General features: G+C 51.3%; 1 protein-coding gene across 1 annotated transcript in view; it reads left to right on the top strand.

Annotated features, from left to right (window-relative positions):
• Window positions 1-14,549, top strand: part of LOC119095093 (SPRY domain-containing SOCS box protein 3-like) — a 25,221-nt gene extending 10,672 nt beyond the window's left edge. The window contains exon 8 of the mRNA XM_037217984.1: window positions 14,510-14,549. Within this exon, the coding sequence (XP_037073879.1) occupies window positions 14,510-14,549 (40 nt within the window). The remainder of the gene's footprint in view (window positions 1-14,509) is intronic.
• Window positions 14,550-16,188: the final 1,639 nt, after the last annotated feature.

The raw sequence follows: 16,188 nt of genomic DNA, 5'->3' as shown, positions 1-16,188 counted from the left end.
ATGCGCAGTTTCCAGTTCTAAACATGTTTGCTGTCGTGCCATAACCCATCGATGGAATGAAAAACATTTTTAAAATTACACGCGCGAAGATCGCTTCTAAAGAGCTTTGCGGCCAAGGGGTCACCACCCATTCTTCAAAGCACTGACTCAACATCCACAACTGTAAGAAATCACCCGTTCACGGTCACGTCATCAGGTGGGACCACTCGTGAGTCTAGGAATCCGCGCGGACGCCTAGAGATGAGGGCTCCGTGAGGGCCTCTAGAGGTGAGCACTCCGTGAGGACTCCCAGACTCGAGGCGAGTCTGCGACTGCGCAGACGCGTCAGACGATGTCACGTGACTGATATTTTGTGAACGTCGCTCGCCAAAGTTGTTCTGTCAGTTACCTCTCAGCGTGAGAGCCGCTAATCGCTGTCACCGGTGAAGGATTAGTGAGAACCACAGTGAGTGTAATGCATACGAATGCAACAGAAGGGAGACAGACCTTCCACCAGCTCGAGCGCCGGCCGTTATCTCGAATGCAACGTGTGTCACATTGCTACGAGTCTGATGATCATTAATCATCTCACACACGTGCCTGTAAACGGATATGATCCTGGAGGCCAAAAAGATCGCAGGATCCGATCCAAGGAGCCCATAATATGAAGCACTATGGGATCCTGGATCCGCCCTTCAATCCAGCCTCTGGTATGCGCGTAGGCATGCCTAATCGCTGAGTACCCCCGATTGCACATCTTATCAAGGCGCATCGGTGACCGCATAACGGCGCACCAGAAGTAATGTGCTCCTGATGAACCACTTTGTGTCGTATATGCCAGCGAGTGACGCGGTAAACGCCGTTGCTAATACCCACAGTGAATCTGTCATTAAAACACCGCTAACCACTTTTCACCGCTTTAAAAACCGCTCAACTCCCCTCCGCTGACAGCAGCGCCATGGTACCTGCACTGGCAGAGTTTGTTCGGATCAGCTGAGCGGATGTCGTGCCCAGATGTGTGTGTGGGGGGGGGGGGGGGTGGAATGCTTGGTCGGCCCTGTGGTCGGGACGGGGGCGGCACAGCGGGCTCCGGAAAAACACTCCGCTTGCGGGCGGCGCGGTAATCGCGCAGACCGCGGCGATCAGCTAATGCATCCGCCATGAATGCGTCCAGGCGGCGGAGCACCCCGGTGAGAGAGGGCTGAATGGGCCTGCGTCCGGCAAACACGCCGAGGGATGATGGCGCCGGCGCCCGGCAGTTATTGTGTTCTCAGCACGCTGGCTAGTGTGGCTGGTAGCCGATGCGTTGGTTGATGAATTCAGGCGCGTCATCTATAATCAGTGATTGTCGGTAAACATCGCCAAATGTTGAGCGTCGCACCTACGATGATATTTCAATCTACGGCATGCATTTCCAGTGTACGTAAAGACCTACACATACGTATGTGGCTTGTTAATGTGACCAAATTGGACTTAATGACCAGTTTGTCATATTAACAACGTAATGCCCAACAAAGCTTGTATGATTACTGTAGTTACCCACACATTCGCACAATTTTGTTTTCAATTTAGGTAGTTAGGCATTGCAAATGTGAGCCAAATTTAGGTGATATAGACATACTACCTATGCCAAAGACAACAAGGGCAGTCAGAGCTTAAACAGCGCTGTTTCACTTCAAGCATGGTGGCGGCCATAAGTCCGCTGTCGCCCAACCTTCAGCTTGGAACGTCCCGACACATTCGCGGCGCACGTGCGTAACGGCGACGGTTCGGTATCGTTCATGGCTGACACTGCTTATATCTCGCACGGCAGAGCAAAAATGAAATTGGTTAGACTTCGGTGAGCCCCATTTCAGCCTTCGCTACGCTTAGTCGTCCAGCTCAGTTTGGGACGGTACGTTGGGATTTGGGGTTGGGGTTGTTGTGACGGCATGTTCGACGCCCGCCGTTGAACGGATTGTGTCAATCCAAAAAGCGTTTTTGAGTCAGATATCCTGACATGTGGTGTGCACCTTGCTGATTTGCACCATTACTTACTTTTCACCGAGGGCTTCCTTTTTTCAACATGGAAAGCTTGCGAAGTTTCGACCCTGAAGTAGCCATGATGACAGGTGAACACTGGTGGTGCTTTAACTAGGACGGCGTTTTAGTGCATAAGGTTCGTCCGTTCAAAATGTTAAAGGCCGATTCGAACACATTCGCGCATGAGATCGCTGATGAATTACCTCAGCTGTAATACATCAAGTGCTTGGATTGATTTCAGTTCAAGTACTCTTTTTTGGGAATATTATTCATCCGGTCTCACGGGAAATACAATCGGAGATTTTGGGCCTGAGCCAATTACTTCAGCTGACCACTCAGTCTCAAGCACGCACGAAAGCTGACATCCTCACCAGGCTGACTGGCGGGAGATGCTTGGGTATAGCATGAGTGCCTAGGTGTGTCTGTCGCGCAATTTGATGATCATTTGGTCATCACATTAAGGCACTGATTTCCGCGGACCCAGGTACAGCCGACCCTAGTGTGGCAGTACTGAACGAGCGGAGGGAACAGATCAGTGAATGTGCATGCAAGGCAGGCAGGCATCGACTCTTGCACGCTACGCTGGTGAGGGGTGGGCTCATTCACTTGAACTCTGCGCCATTAAATACGGTAGAAGGGAATCGGCAGGCGCGTGCTGCATACGTGTTACATACAGACGTACAGACAGACAGACAGACAGACGGATAGAGAGGAGGGTAGACACTAACTTAACGAAACAGACGACAATTAGCAATAACCGGGCAGACAGGGGACGGACGGACGGACGGACGGACGGATGACCAGCCAGCCAGTCAGCCAGCCTGCCAGCCAGTCAGTCAGTCAGCCAGCCAGCCAGCCAGCCAGCCAGCCAGCCAGCCAGCCAGCCAGCCAGCCAGCCAGCCAGCCAGACGGGGACAAAAGCGCGGAGGTGGCCCATCCCGAGGACTTCCCGTCATTAGTGCGCCACCCTTTTTGCGGTGGCGGGCGTGGCGCACCACACTGTGATTGCCGCGGTGACCGTGCCGTTTCCCGCACCTGTCCGGCGCCGGTCAACAAAAACGCCAGGGCCGCCGCGGTGGCACCTGCTCACCTAATTCCGGCCAATCGCGGGTCGAGGTCGGAAAAAACAGCTGGCCACCGTCCGCTCCCTTCGCGCCCGAGCTCAGCGAAAAACGGCTCATCATGCGCCAGAGCCGTGCGTATTTGTGTTGGGCGGCATTAGCCAGCTAGCTGAACTTAATTAACTGGTTAAAGTTGCCAGAAACAGTTACACTCCTCCTCGGAGTGTGTGGCTAGAGGCCACCCCGGACCAATTCATGTCGAAAGCGAGACTGCCGACTCAGGCAATCCAGCTATAGCAAATAACCAAAAGCCGCACTCGAAAAGCCGTATGACTTCAAATCCCTACCAAGCTTGTCGCCATGATGAAAAGCATAAGCCCGTGGTAGCCGCGTCTAACATCACTGTAGGGGTAAAAGAGTTCGCCACAGATGAGTCAGGCTTGACTCACTCCTCATTAGGGGACCGTGGGACAAAGAGGAGCAGGTGCAGCTGCGTCACGAAAGCGACTGGCATGTGGGGGCGTCATGGCAGCATGCAGAAACACGGCAATCTAGAGAAGCGCTCGCCGGTTATCCCTCCCACAACAACGGCTGTGGAGGTCTTCTAGTCACGAATGCGCTGTTGCCTTCAAGCGCCGAAGTCGTGATAATCCTCGAGCTCTTCCGCTGTGAGATTAGGACCAAGACTGCCAGCGCATGGAGCTCCAGTTGTGAAGACAGGCTCGAGGCGACGAGACAATATGAACAACTGCGGCCATGGTTCATCGATCATGCTAAACGTTATCCCCACAGGCAACCTGACACCTGAACTGGAAATATTCGTGAGTTCGTTCGGGCCTTTGATAACGCCACGAGCCTTGCACTTCAGTTCAGAAGCGAATGGATGTTTCAAACTTCACGGCGCAGGAAGCGGGAGCGTGGGGGTAGCGGTTAATTGAATATTTCTGCGCACGGAACGACGCGGCTGTACCTACTTTTTGCCAGACGCCATGAAGGTGTCGTACTCGACGGCCATCTTGCAACAGAGGGCGTCTCGGTGATGTGATGACGAACAGTTGGTGTTGATCACGTGACCTCCTGCAACGCGTGGAGCAATTATTGCGCGCACAACCTACCTCGCAGTTGGAATCGTACGCCCTTATGGTGTCGGCTTAACATCATGGAGCTAAATTATCACTTCCGACTCCACTCCCGCTCCCTCCCCTCCGGCCTGCGCGAGTCGTCATTTTGTTTTACTGACGGACGTTGGCTCACTAATGTCTGATTAACCTCAGGGTTTGCTGCAGCGGGACAAAACGCGCTGGGAACGATCTATTTAGGATAGTGCCAACATACAGAGAGTCTTTCATGACAGGGATGAAATTTTAATTATCTTCAGCTTAAGAAAATGATATTCCCGCGAGAAGTCGACGAGCCGAGTAGAGAGCGAGAAAATCGCCACCGAAAGCGGCAGAAAGTTGTCACTGAAGTCGGTCGGTGATACATTATAGCCCTACGTAACGCGTTCGGTGTTTCCTTTCAGTCAGTTGGTTTGGGATCGTCGATGAATTACTCTACGCATGGAGGGAAAGAGGGGGAATTTTGATCAAGCGGAACAGAAACGTGACAAGGGAGGGAACAGAAGTTTTGAAAAGCGCAACGTTACGCTAAAGTGTGACTCCAAAGCGCAAATCGTGCTGAAATTCTGAAAAACCAGCTTAAACCCTCAAAGCCAAGTGTTCTGTCTTCCTCACATGACATGGAACTCGCCCGCGGTTTTTGTTTTGCACCTCTTGCTGAATTATGTCCACACATACGATACTTTTTGGGAACGTCACCTTAACAAAGCGTAACCGCGGGGGGAGGATGTAACCCAACGCAACCAGCTCGTGAATAAGAAGTAGAGAGGGTTTGGAAATAGCCAAAAATGCGTAATGTGATTTCTGGACGACCCTTGAGCCCATATTTTTATCATAATTTACACTGGTAGGAAAGATAATCACCCGATTTCAATTGCACCAAGCATGACATACAGCATGAAATACTGCAGTTCTTTGACGCTTTTTTGTGTGGGTCTTTGAACGTATAAGCCATGAAATAGTTTTCGTCATATTATGAGGTCGGACGTAGTCTATCATGGCGCGACATATATAAATCAGTTGCGCTACGACCTGGGCAGGCATTAACACTTTCCCTAACGAAACATATCAGCCGGCGTCGCGATGACTTGGGGAACACCAACATCGGCTGCTACAGTCCCGACTTTTAATCCTAGCGAAGCACATCAGCTGGCATCGCCAGGGCTTGCGGAACACTAACATAGGCTACTACAGTCCCGACTTCTAATCCTATTAGACACAAACAAGTTTAAAAAGAACGTCATGTGAACAGTGCATGCGCGGCAAAAAACGCGGATTTCGTGATTTCCCACAGTCAACAGTTGAACTGTATCATGTTCATACATGCTTCACGTTTACAAACAATGTTGTCAGCCATACATCTTACCCGTTCTTTGTAGCAGCTCCGGATCTTCTTGATCCGTGAAAAACCACGTCTGAAAATGAAAACATGCAGTCACTACCACAGAACTCGGACTGACATGCTCATGAATCTGATGGCGAAAGATGAACCGAAATCAATGTGGGGAAATACAAGCACATTGTAGACACAAAATTGCGGTGCTTGAGTGCATGGCCTTTACGAACAGCTCGACGCAGAGCTGTTCGTAAAGGAGCTGTTCGTCAAGAGCTGTTTTGTACAACAATTGCAACAATCGCACTACATTTTCGAGAACCGCAGGACGGCTTTTGGTGCTCGCATTTCGCCTCTCTTAAAATGTTGCATCAAAAACTTTTTGTTATAACTCCTCCGTTTAAGAGGAAGGCGCAGCTCAACTATTTTGCAACCATAAAGTTGTCTTGATTTTCATATTCCCAGGTGCCCTGAACTACTAAAGCCACCCTCTCAAACTGAAGCTCATAAATCTATAAATGGTTTGCCTGCAAAAGACTACGGGACAGTTTGCCTCGACGCTGTAAAAAGACACATTTGGACAATGACAGTTTGTTTGCTGTTGCATGTCTTGTCGCCTATTGTTTAACATGCACAGTGCATGCACAACATTCAAAGCAAGTAGACCATTGACCTGCTTAAAGACACGCATGGCACAGCATTACAGTTCTTAGCTACCCATCCTACCCATCCACCTGCCAGTCTGCCTGCAGTCCCATGCTTTCTTCAAAGTTCCACATCCAGACCTTGGGTGGGCACGTTTCCGCAAATCCTCCTCCGGACCTCAGCGACCTCCGCGGGCGGCGGGCGGGCAGACCAGACCCTCGACCTTCGCGCGAGGGTCGAGGGTCAGCCCCACCGGCGACCGCTGTCAGCACCGACCCCTCCCTCCCTCCAGCCCCTCAACGGAACGCGGCCGGTCACTGGGAGCCGTCGCTACCTGTCGAAGCCGAGGCGACCCGCCTGCAGAGAGGGAGGCCTGGGCGAGGGTGTCTGTATGCGCGCCTGAGTGAGTCTGGTCGCCTTTCAAGGTGCGGGACAGAGGTGCGGGTCGGGCCGAACTCGGCCGGCCTCACAGAGCTCGCTGCAGGAGCGGGCCTCCCAACTTTATGCCATCGACCTGGCGAAAACTGAGCTGCCATGAATTGCGCCGAACTACACGTCACGTGGATGAAATTTCACTCCGGCCGCCGGAGACTACATTGCATCACATTACACAGTCGACATCACGCGACCATGGCAAACGGGACAGTTAAAGCCCCCCCCCCCCCCCGCTTCCCCCTCCCCAATCAGCAGCCATCATCTGGTGCAGCTCGTCGATGGGTGCACATCGCTAGTACCGCCGCCGGACAGTGGACCGTTAAGGCATTGTTTGTGCACACGTTCCTTCCCCGCAGTCATACCGGCACTACAAGCCAGCATCGTCAGGGGCCACACAGATAACGGTACAACGGACAGCAAGGTTGATCAGATATACGGTGATTTTTTGCACGCCACGTGCACCAGGCGTCGTGCGCATATGTTCGTGCGCAGGACAATGCATACTTTCAGTGAAGTTTAACGAGTGCCAGTGCTTCTGGTAAGCAAATGAAGGGTTACCGGGCTTGAATGCTCCCGACATCACAGCAGCTCGTGACGGGCGACCATCCCTAGGCCCCGACTTCAGTTTTGTTGCCTTACAGCTGCAAGGTTAACTATTTCGCTCAATTGACGTTGATGGCTTTTGAGCTGGTTGAAGCTCACGAATTGTTGCAATGCTAGCTCATGCTGACCGCAATGCTCGATGCACTTATTATCTGGTCCTCCAGCCCACTGATGACATGACAGACGACGCCATGATGCAAGGATGATTAGGTAAAGATGGTGGGTAGGCAGGGAGCAGATGCATGAGATAAGGATGAGTTGTATATGCAAACTCTCCGTATGCATATCACACTGTTCAGCCGGTGTGGACTTTTGTTGTTGCTGGCGCCCTGGACGCATTTAAAGGGTCTTTATTCCCTGTCTGAATCCACGCACATGTCACACGTGCAGGTAATGATGGCTCAGGGCAACGTCTATGCCAGCATGCACCCGGATACAATTATGTCAGGAACAACAAGCCTCCTGTCTTAGTTGAGCTCGTCGATACTACTTCGCACTGCAGAGCCCACCTGGTACCAATGCGCGGAGAGTGAGAGTGTTCACTGTAAAATTGTATATCGGACGTTGTCATAATAGCAGATTGGAGCTACTCCTCAAATCATAACATGATGTGCTAGAGGGGGTGCAGTTTTATGGAATAGGATTCAACATTTTCCCGTGGAATAGCCTGATGTGCACTAAAATATGCCCATATGTGCATCTAGGCCATGTAATACGTGGGCCTCGCTCGCGCCCTGGAAGCAACTCCATGCCCCTGGCAGTGCGTCCAAGCCAAAGCAGCTGGTGACGTCAGCCTCCATAATTGGTGGAGGAGTGATTTACTGCCCTTATCGAAAGAATCAGCGCTGGCCCAGAAGGTAGTGCACTTTTTCGAGACGCGATAACACGGGCGTGCATTCGTGCAACCGCAGCCCGGTCACACACGGTCGCCCTGCATATGCGTGTGACCTGAAATTTCCTGGATTGAAAAACATCATCTGCAGCATCGTGACTTGTAGTTGCCCGTGCCGCCCCCCCCCCCCCCCTCTCCCCCCGCCACACACACTAGCGAGAATGCTCGGCGCAAGCAGCAATGACCTGGCTATTGTTCACGCTACCTGTAGTCACGTGGTCTCTAGCCATCTGACGCAGCGGCACCTAACTTGCAGGCACATGACCGAGGCCCCCGTGATACCGTGACCCCGCATTCTTCATAACAAAATGGAAACCAAGCACAGTTTTGAGTCGGCCCGGTCAATACTGATCTATCGCGCTCAGTAATGTTATGTCATCGTGTGCCATATGGCAGAAATAGCCGCTTAAACTGCCTCAGTTACTTCGCCGATGTCTGTTCCTTCATTTGCCCACGACGAGGCTAGGCTTTACCCTGTCATGCATGCTTTACAAAGTGATGCGTTTATGACGCATCGTAGCATAAGCATGCACCAGCAGGGTTGTGAATACAACAGGATTGCTACTATAGTAGAGAAGCACATTATGATATAACCGTGATTAGTGCACCAGGAGCACTCTGTGACCAAAAGTAACTCGGCGAGATCTGGTCTTATTTCAGCCGCTTTACAGTCGCAAATGATCCATCGATAACAGTTACTTTGACATGAGGGCGCTGTTTGTCTTCGCGTGAGGGGTCTCCGAAGGTCCGTACCTGAGTGGGGACGCGTTTGAACCACGTGTCCAGGATGGGGGGCAGACGGGTGGCGTGGAACTGGCCCGACGTCTTGACGCTGATGAACACATCTCTCAGAATGTCCTCTGGGGCCGCTAGACTATCGCCGGAGGTCACCAGGGGGTCATCAGAGGTCACCGGATGTTCACCAGAGGCCACCGGATGGCCAGAAGAGGGTGGTGAACTGCTCCACTTTGTTGTGGTGACGCCACTGGATATGGTGGCCTCTCCAACAGACGTGGCCATGATTTGACCTTCCTCCAGCGGCCGCGAGACGCCCACGCCCTCCGCTGATCTCGACATGCGCGACAGACGCCGGGTCAGGCCACCGAGTCCACTGTGGACATTGAGTCCACTCCGATCATCAAATCCACTCCGATCACCGAGTTCACTCCGGTCGCCGGGTGACCCGCCAGTGCCTCCCGCCCTGACCCGTGCCGCCCGCGCCGCCGCCAGGCCGAGGAACACGCAGACCCCGAGCGCGCAGACCACCTGCAGGGCGCCCCGTGCCGTCCCGTGCCGGTCCGCGGCCATGGGGCGTCCGGACGGAGCGGAGCGGACGCGTACGGACGGCGCGGAGCGTGCAGACACACGCGCGTCCGCGGCGGGCTCGCGCGGGACTGAGGCGGCGCCGGCGAGCGGCGGACGGGCTGGTGCTAGCCACCTGGCGCCACCCGGCGCTGCAGTCTCCATCCGCCGCCGCCCCCCGCCGCTGGCTCTGCACCTGCCGGGGGACGGGAGGAGGATGGCAGGGTGGCAAATTGGGGGTTGTGGTGAACCTTGAAGCGTCGTTGGGCACACCGTGAGTACCATTATTTATTATGTCCAACTCTCTAGGAGCCCAATTATGTAACCTTTGGAGGATATTTGTGGTTAAAGTGTAGCATTTTGCTCCATGGGGGTTTCCAAATGTGATGAAGTGGCTTGCACTCTTTTTTAGAGACCACGTCTATAACACAGACCTAAATATGCCGCTCAACATATGTGGAAGAGCCCAGTATTCAGTTTTAGATGATTTTTTGCATAGTCGGCGGTGGTCCACGCAGCCGCAGTAACGTTTTTGACCATCTTGCAGCACGTGGTAATGACATAACAGTGTTTGATTTACCACCGGCTAGATGTTGTAGACCACCAGGAATGAGCACAAATCAACAACAAGAGCAATAGGACACGAGTGCAGTGGCAACCACCTGACATTCATAATCGCGTCCGAGCAGAGATTTTGGCTGAGATTTAGAGACTAAATGAGCGATAACGCTCTTTGAGCGGGCAACAGACAGATCGCTGAGTATGGCTGGATTTGCTACGACTATGATAAACTTGACGAGATGAAGAATACCTCTGAACGGTCCTTTTCATCGCGGGGAACAATCCAGTCGCTCGCGGTTTTGGGAAAGAGACGTCTTGGTCCTTCTGGAACAATTCGTCGCTAGCTGTACTTATCGGTTCTTTTGCCCAGTGGTTACCTACTTTACTGCGCCTGGGATGGTCTTGTCACCTAGCGAGAAAAAAAAATGGGTAGTCAAAGTGTAGACGTTGCCCATTCAGTTATTAATGTACAATCCAAAGACCATTCAAATGCTGATTTTGTTAAATCCGTTTACAGGGGTCTGTTTTGCTTTGCAATAGCACAAATTGTTCAACGCACTAACGCACATAAAGTGCCTGAAAAGTTCGTGAGAACGTGGCAGATTTACCAGGTGTCGCGGGAGCTTTCAAAGTCAGATAACCTTCTCTGAAACATCATTGTCTATGGAAGCACTAGACTTGCCCGTCCTCGGATATAGTGAAAATCCCACTCGATGTGCTTTTGCCTTGGTTTTCCTAATTGTGCCTTGTCAGACTGTTCCTTTCGCAATAACGCTGATACAGTTATGTCAGCGCACCATACGGTTTGTCGTCAGATTTGGAAGTACGCAATCATAAACACCGGATTGGAGTGCGCTTCCATAAGACTGAGAGAGTTCTGCTCACTGCTCAGGTCCATCCTTCTTGGTCTATTCTAGTAGAGGGAACCGAGAAGCGTCATTTTAAACCGTGTGTTGTTGGCTCCATTATTACCACTTCTACCACTTCCATTATTTACCACTTCCATATTACCCTATTCCAAATATTACCACTCAGGCACTCGTGGTAATATTTCCATGCCATGGAACACTACATGCCACCCCTCTGTCACAGGCCCACGGTAAAGCCAGAGTAAACGCCTGGTCAAGAAATACGGATACAGATGATACAGAAAAATACAAATGATGCATGTATCAGGAGGTGACACCACAGATTCCTCCACATAGAATCAAATTATCGTTGTTTTGGTGGTCTCGATCCCTTTTATAGCAGCACATCGGGTTTAACGGTGAGCGTGCATCTTCAGATTATCCGGCATGGTGCTTTGTCCTGTTACCGAGGACCCGGGTTGTTGCTTTTGCACAGACCCTGTTTTATTTTCGACCGAATGCATCTGGGCTGTTTTAGGATTGCTGGAAGGTTTTTATAGTGATGGCACATCTGCATGGGACCCACGCCGGTGTCTAGATACGCGTTTCTTAACCCTTCTTTCTGTCGGCATCTTATCACCGGCAACCGAACAAACGAAGAGTGTGCAATACTGTAGTCGAAGGCGTTAGCAGCTTAACTACCATTTATTGATATGAGACAGCAATAGGATTTAACATAACCCATTGACTACTTTGCTTGTGAGAAAAGAGTGAAACCGTTAATAAATAATTTAATCAGAGTTATTTTATCGCTCAGCCTCTCTCTCTTTCAGCTGTTTCAGTGTTCTAGTAGTCTTTGGCAAAGGCCGAGTCAAGATTATCTTCCCCCCCCCCCCCCGAGATTTGTCCATCGGCCGGCGATCTGTCTCCGCTCCGGTCTGGGCGGAGGCCGACGAGAGCCGCTGATCTCGGCAGGGCGCACCGGACCCGCCCCCTGCGTCCTCGGCCGGCAGGGACGTCCCGCCCCGTTGTGTCACATGTCAGGTTGCGGCGCGTGTCAGGGTGCTGGCCGCGTGTCGGGTGTCGGGCGGGGCAGGCTCGGTCCGACCCACTGCACGTGCGGCGCGAGGTGAACACCACCTCGTTAATCATCCCGTGTGTTTCGGAGGGGCGGCGCGCTCTGGTGTAGCTGTGGAAGGTCCCTTGATTGCGCAGCTGCGCGGACATCTCGGTCCCGATTCTACCAAGCGCCGTTGCGTAATTTGGCGGGTGTTTCATGCCAAGGATATCTTGTAGAGCACCGTGATTATTAGAAACGTGCAGCCGGGGTGCGTGAATTGACCAAAAGTGAGTAACATGAATGCTTACGAATTCATTCCATATCTTGTTAAGGCTTTTAAGTTGAGTTTCTTCCAATTTGGGCGTTTAATATTGGGCTTCAGGTTTCGCCTCCTATCTGACCTCTTGGTCTGTTGCCGGTCATATCGGGTATCCAGAAAACTACAAATCACATTCGATAAACACGAAGTACTAATCACGTTGGAGAATCACAAATACTTATCACATTCGGGAATCACTTGCAATGCTATCTAGACACACCCACGCAACACCCACACTCACGCCCACACCCACATTCACCCACACCCACGCCGACACCCGCAGTCACCCACACCCGCGCCCACACCCGCACTCACCCACACCCACGCCCACACCCACATTCACCCATACCCACGCCCACATCCGCATTCACCCACACCCACGCCCACGCCCACATTCACCCGCACCCACGCCCACACCCGAATTAACCCACACCCACGCCCACACCCGCATTCACCCACACCCACCCATCCACACACACGCACGAGCACACAAATGGACACATGCACACATGTACACCCACCCACGCCCACACCCACACCCACACCCACAAACATATACACACACACACACACATACACACACACACACACACACACACACACACACACACACACACACACACACACACACACACACACACACACACACACACACACACACACACACACACACACACACACGCATGCACACACACATACCTTTTCTCTACTTCAGGGGAAAAGAATCTGAATCTCTGCTGCAGACACCCGTGCCGATTGCCGAAACTGCTGGCGACGGCTGGAGCTATTATGGAGGTATTTGCTGGCCATCTGTTTGACGAGAACGAGTGTTTATGCTCGTCTCCTCTAAACAAACAAAAACGTTTCCATTAGCATAATCGTGGCTGCAGGAGCCCATGTTTAGCATTTGATTCTACCGGCATCTGTGTGGGCACATCGTTCGTCAAGCACGTGGATTCTATTTCACAGACAAAAATTCGTGATGCTGTGGCAGCGGATAAGGTCCAGACTTAAGGGCCAATAAAACAACCATAAAGCCATTTAGAGAAGTCGGATTACTCAAGGGTCTGGCAATGTTTGGCTTCAGTGGGGCTTAGCAACGTCGAAAATCTCCAAACACAATGCTTGAGGGTAGGCTATCCACTGATGTTCAAGGGGTACACGCATGTAACTGCGATGTTATAGGGACGAGGTAAAAACTGTTAAAAAGGAATGGAAAACTGCTGCATTTTTTTGGGCTGGGCTGTTACCTTCCGTTTGTCGTTTCATGTGTAATCATTCCGAATCACTAGAACGAATCGAAGTGCCTCATCCAATTATTGAAAGTAAAAGGTCTCATCCGATTATTATAATCTAGTGTATTGTTATTCTAAAAAGCCTTACATCCGACTGTGTGAGCTGTGTTGAGAGTCATTTTCCTTCCCGGAACTTCTTTTTCTTCTTCCTTTCTGAAAGTTCTTCCGAAACACCAAATAATCACTTCCGAGACGTTGATACATGACAACCGACTTTTTGTGCTCTGATCTTTGACTCGTCTAAGTTCTCAATGTTTTCACCCAACCTTTCGAACTTATACATATACGAATTATAGATGTCGTAGATGCATCTATATCTACATGCATGTGTACATATAACGTCTGTAATTCGTATATGTATAAACTGGAAACTTTGCATGAAAACATTGGCTTAACATACTCTACGCTCCCTGATAGTCAGCAAGTGGCGGCACAATTTTTTTGTTGTCTTTCCCCGTAGGTGGCGTGATCCCGTTCAGCTGCATATTCGGGTTCCGACAGGGCGGAAGCAACTAAAGAAATGGCGGACAGGCTGCGCGAGCGTAATGAGGAAGTTTAAATGCGTAATTAGGAAGTAACGCAAATAAAATACAAAACTCCCAAAATGGGGACGGCACTCCCCCCCCCCCCCCCCCCGCCTCTGGCCGTGCCTCCAACGACGGTAAGCCCTGGCTGCCGGCACCCGATCGATGCGAATTCCCGTCGTGTTTTGATGTGGAGCGGGGGGCGGGCCGGGCGGCGGGAGTCTCATTTGATGTCAGCGGGAGTCGAGCCCGTCTCCCGCTGTTGGCATGTGCGCCTCCTCTCCGGGCCGCTGTTGGCATGTGCGCCTCCTCTCCGGGCCGCTGTTGGCATGTGCGCCTCCTCTCCGGGCCGCTGTTGGCATGTGCGCCTCCTCTCCGGGCCGCTGTTGGCATGTGCGCCTCCTCTCCGGGCCGCTGTTGGCATGTGCGCCTCCTCTCCGGGCCGCTGTCGGCATGTGCGCCTCCTCTCCGGGCCGCTGTTGACATGTGCGCCTCCTCTCCGTGCCTCGCAGCTCGCAGCCGGCGGCGCCCGAGCCTGATGGCGTCTGCTGATTGCGGCTCGTGCCAGGCATGGGGCCACGTGTGAGTCCAGGTGTGGGTTCCAGCTGCGGACAACCCAAAGGCGGTGCCAGAGATTTTTACTTGTGAAGGGGGTCTGACTTTTACAGAGGGCCTCCTCCCAGAGTGGTCTCTTGGGTTTTTTTACAAGAGGAAGGATATGTTCCCTGATAAATTTGTATCATATATCGTTGTCCATGTAAATACATAACAATATTACAAATTCCGAACAGAGGCTTTCTAGAGGCAGACGTTCCCTGATAAATTCGTATTACATATCGATGTCCATGTCAATACATAACCGTATTTAAAAATCCCAAACAGAGGTCTTCTGACGAATGCAGAGGGATTCTAAATCCAGAAAAGAGCCTCCCTATCTCAAGAGAGGACCTCCTGTGCCATAAAGAGGCCTTCTGATGCAATGAAGAGCCTCCTTATCCAAACAGAATCCTCCGATTGACGAAGGGGCTTTCAAATGCGGCCAAATGCCAAAAATATGTATCAAAGTTGACCACACCAGCTCGGTTTTCATGTAAGTGGGAGTGGGAAAAACCTGTTGGATACCAAGCTTACCCGACCGGATTTGCGACAAAGATGAAACTCTCTCTCTCTCTCTCTCCCTCTCGCCCCCCTCTCTCTCTCTCTCTGTCTCTCCCTCTCTCCCTCTCTCCTCTCTCTCTCTCTCCTCTCCTCTCTCTCTCTCTCTCCTCTCTCTCTCTCTCTCTCTCATCTCTCCTCTCTCTCTCTCTCTCTCTCCTCCTCTCTCCTCTCTCTCTCTCTCTCTCTCTCTCTCTCTCTATATATATACAGAATATATAGCTCGGCGGAATATGTAATGGAGTAATACTTGGGGTATTATCTACATTACAAGACCTAATGATGAGAGGCATGAACGTTGATCTGTTGTTTATCGACGGGTATGAAATGAACAATAGACAACAGCTTCTGATCTTCTAGCACTGCGTGCTCGAAACACTAGCGATGATATATGACGTAGACTAAAATGCAGTGTGCGGGAATGTGATGCAGACTTGAAAGCCTTGTAGGAAATCCTAACCACCAGAGTTCATTACATATCCTTGGGACTTGTTAAAAGATGTGCTGATACCGCAGTAAATCAGGTTAACTGAACTTGCAGAATTCTCTGTGACAGAACGAGGACTAGGTAATGCGTTAGCTCGCTGTTCCCTATCGACCCATTGCATAATCTAGCAAAAAAACTGGCCAGCACTGGACTGCTTCAAATTGTTTGCACTAGAATCTTGTTCTTGCCTTTTCAGCTGGTCCGCTTCAACCGCACAGCTTTGAGAAGCATGTGGGCCACATACCAGAATGAATATTTTTGGGGCGTATTTTGGGCGTAGGTTGAACCCCATGGTTGAGCCCCTGCTCCGTTTCCATCCATCACATTTTGTAAAAATCCCACTTTCTGGATTGTGTGGATACATGAATTGAATGGAACAAAAGAAAACGCGACTAAAGATAATATAAACGTACGACTGCGACTGACTGCGACCCAGAGTTTTGCATCAGTAGAGTTTTGCTTAGAAAATTAACAGGAGCTCCACGTGAGTTTGTAGATGCAATGTACTCCTGAAGGGGCACTGCTTGAGACGGTGAGCTCAGTAACGCT

Source organism: Pollicipes pollicipes, unplaced genomic scaffold (genome assembly GCF_011947565.3).
Source record: "Pollicipes pollicipes isolate AB1234 unplaced genomic scaffold, Ppol_2.1 Scaffold_4219;HRSCAF=4965_pilon_pilon_pilon, whole genome shotgun sequence".
Lineage (NCBI taxonomy): Eukaryota > Metazoa > Arthropoda > Thecostraca > Pollicipedomorpha > Pollicipedidae > Pollicipes > Pollicipes pollicipes.
The sequence above is the reverse complement of the archived record's forward strand: the minus strand, read 5'-3'. Positions and strand labels throughout refer to the sequence as shown.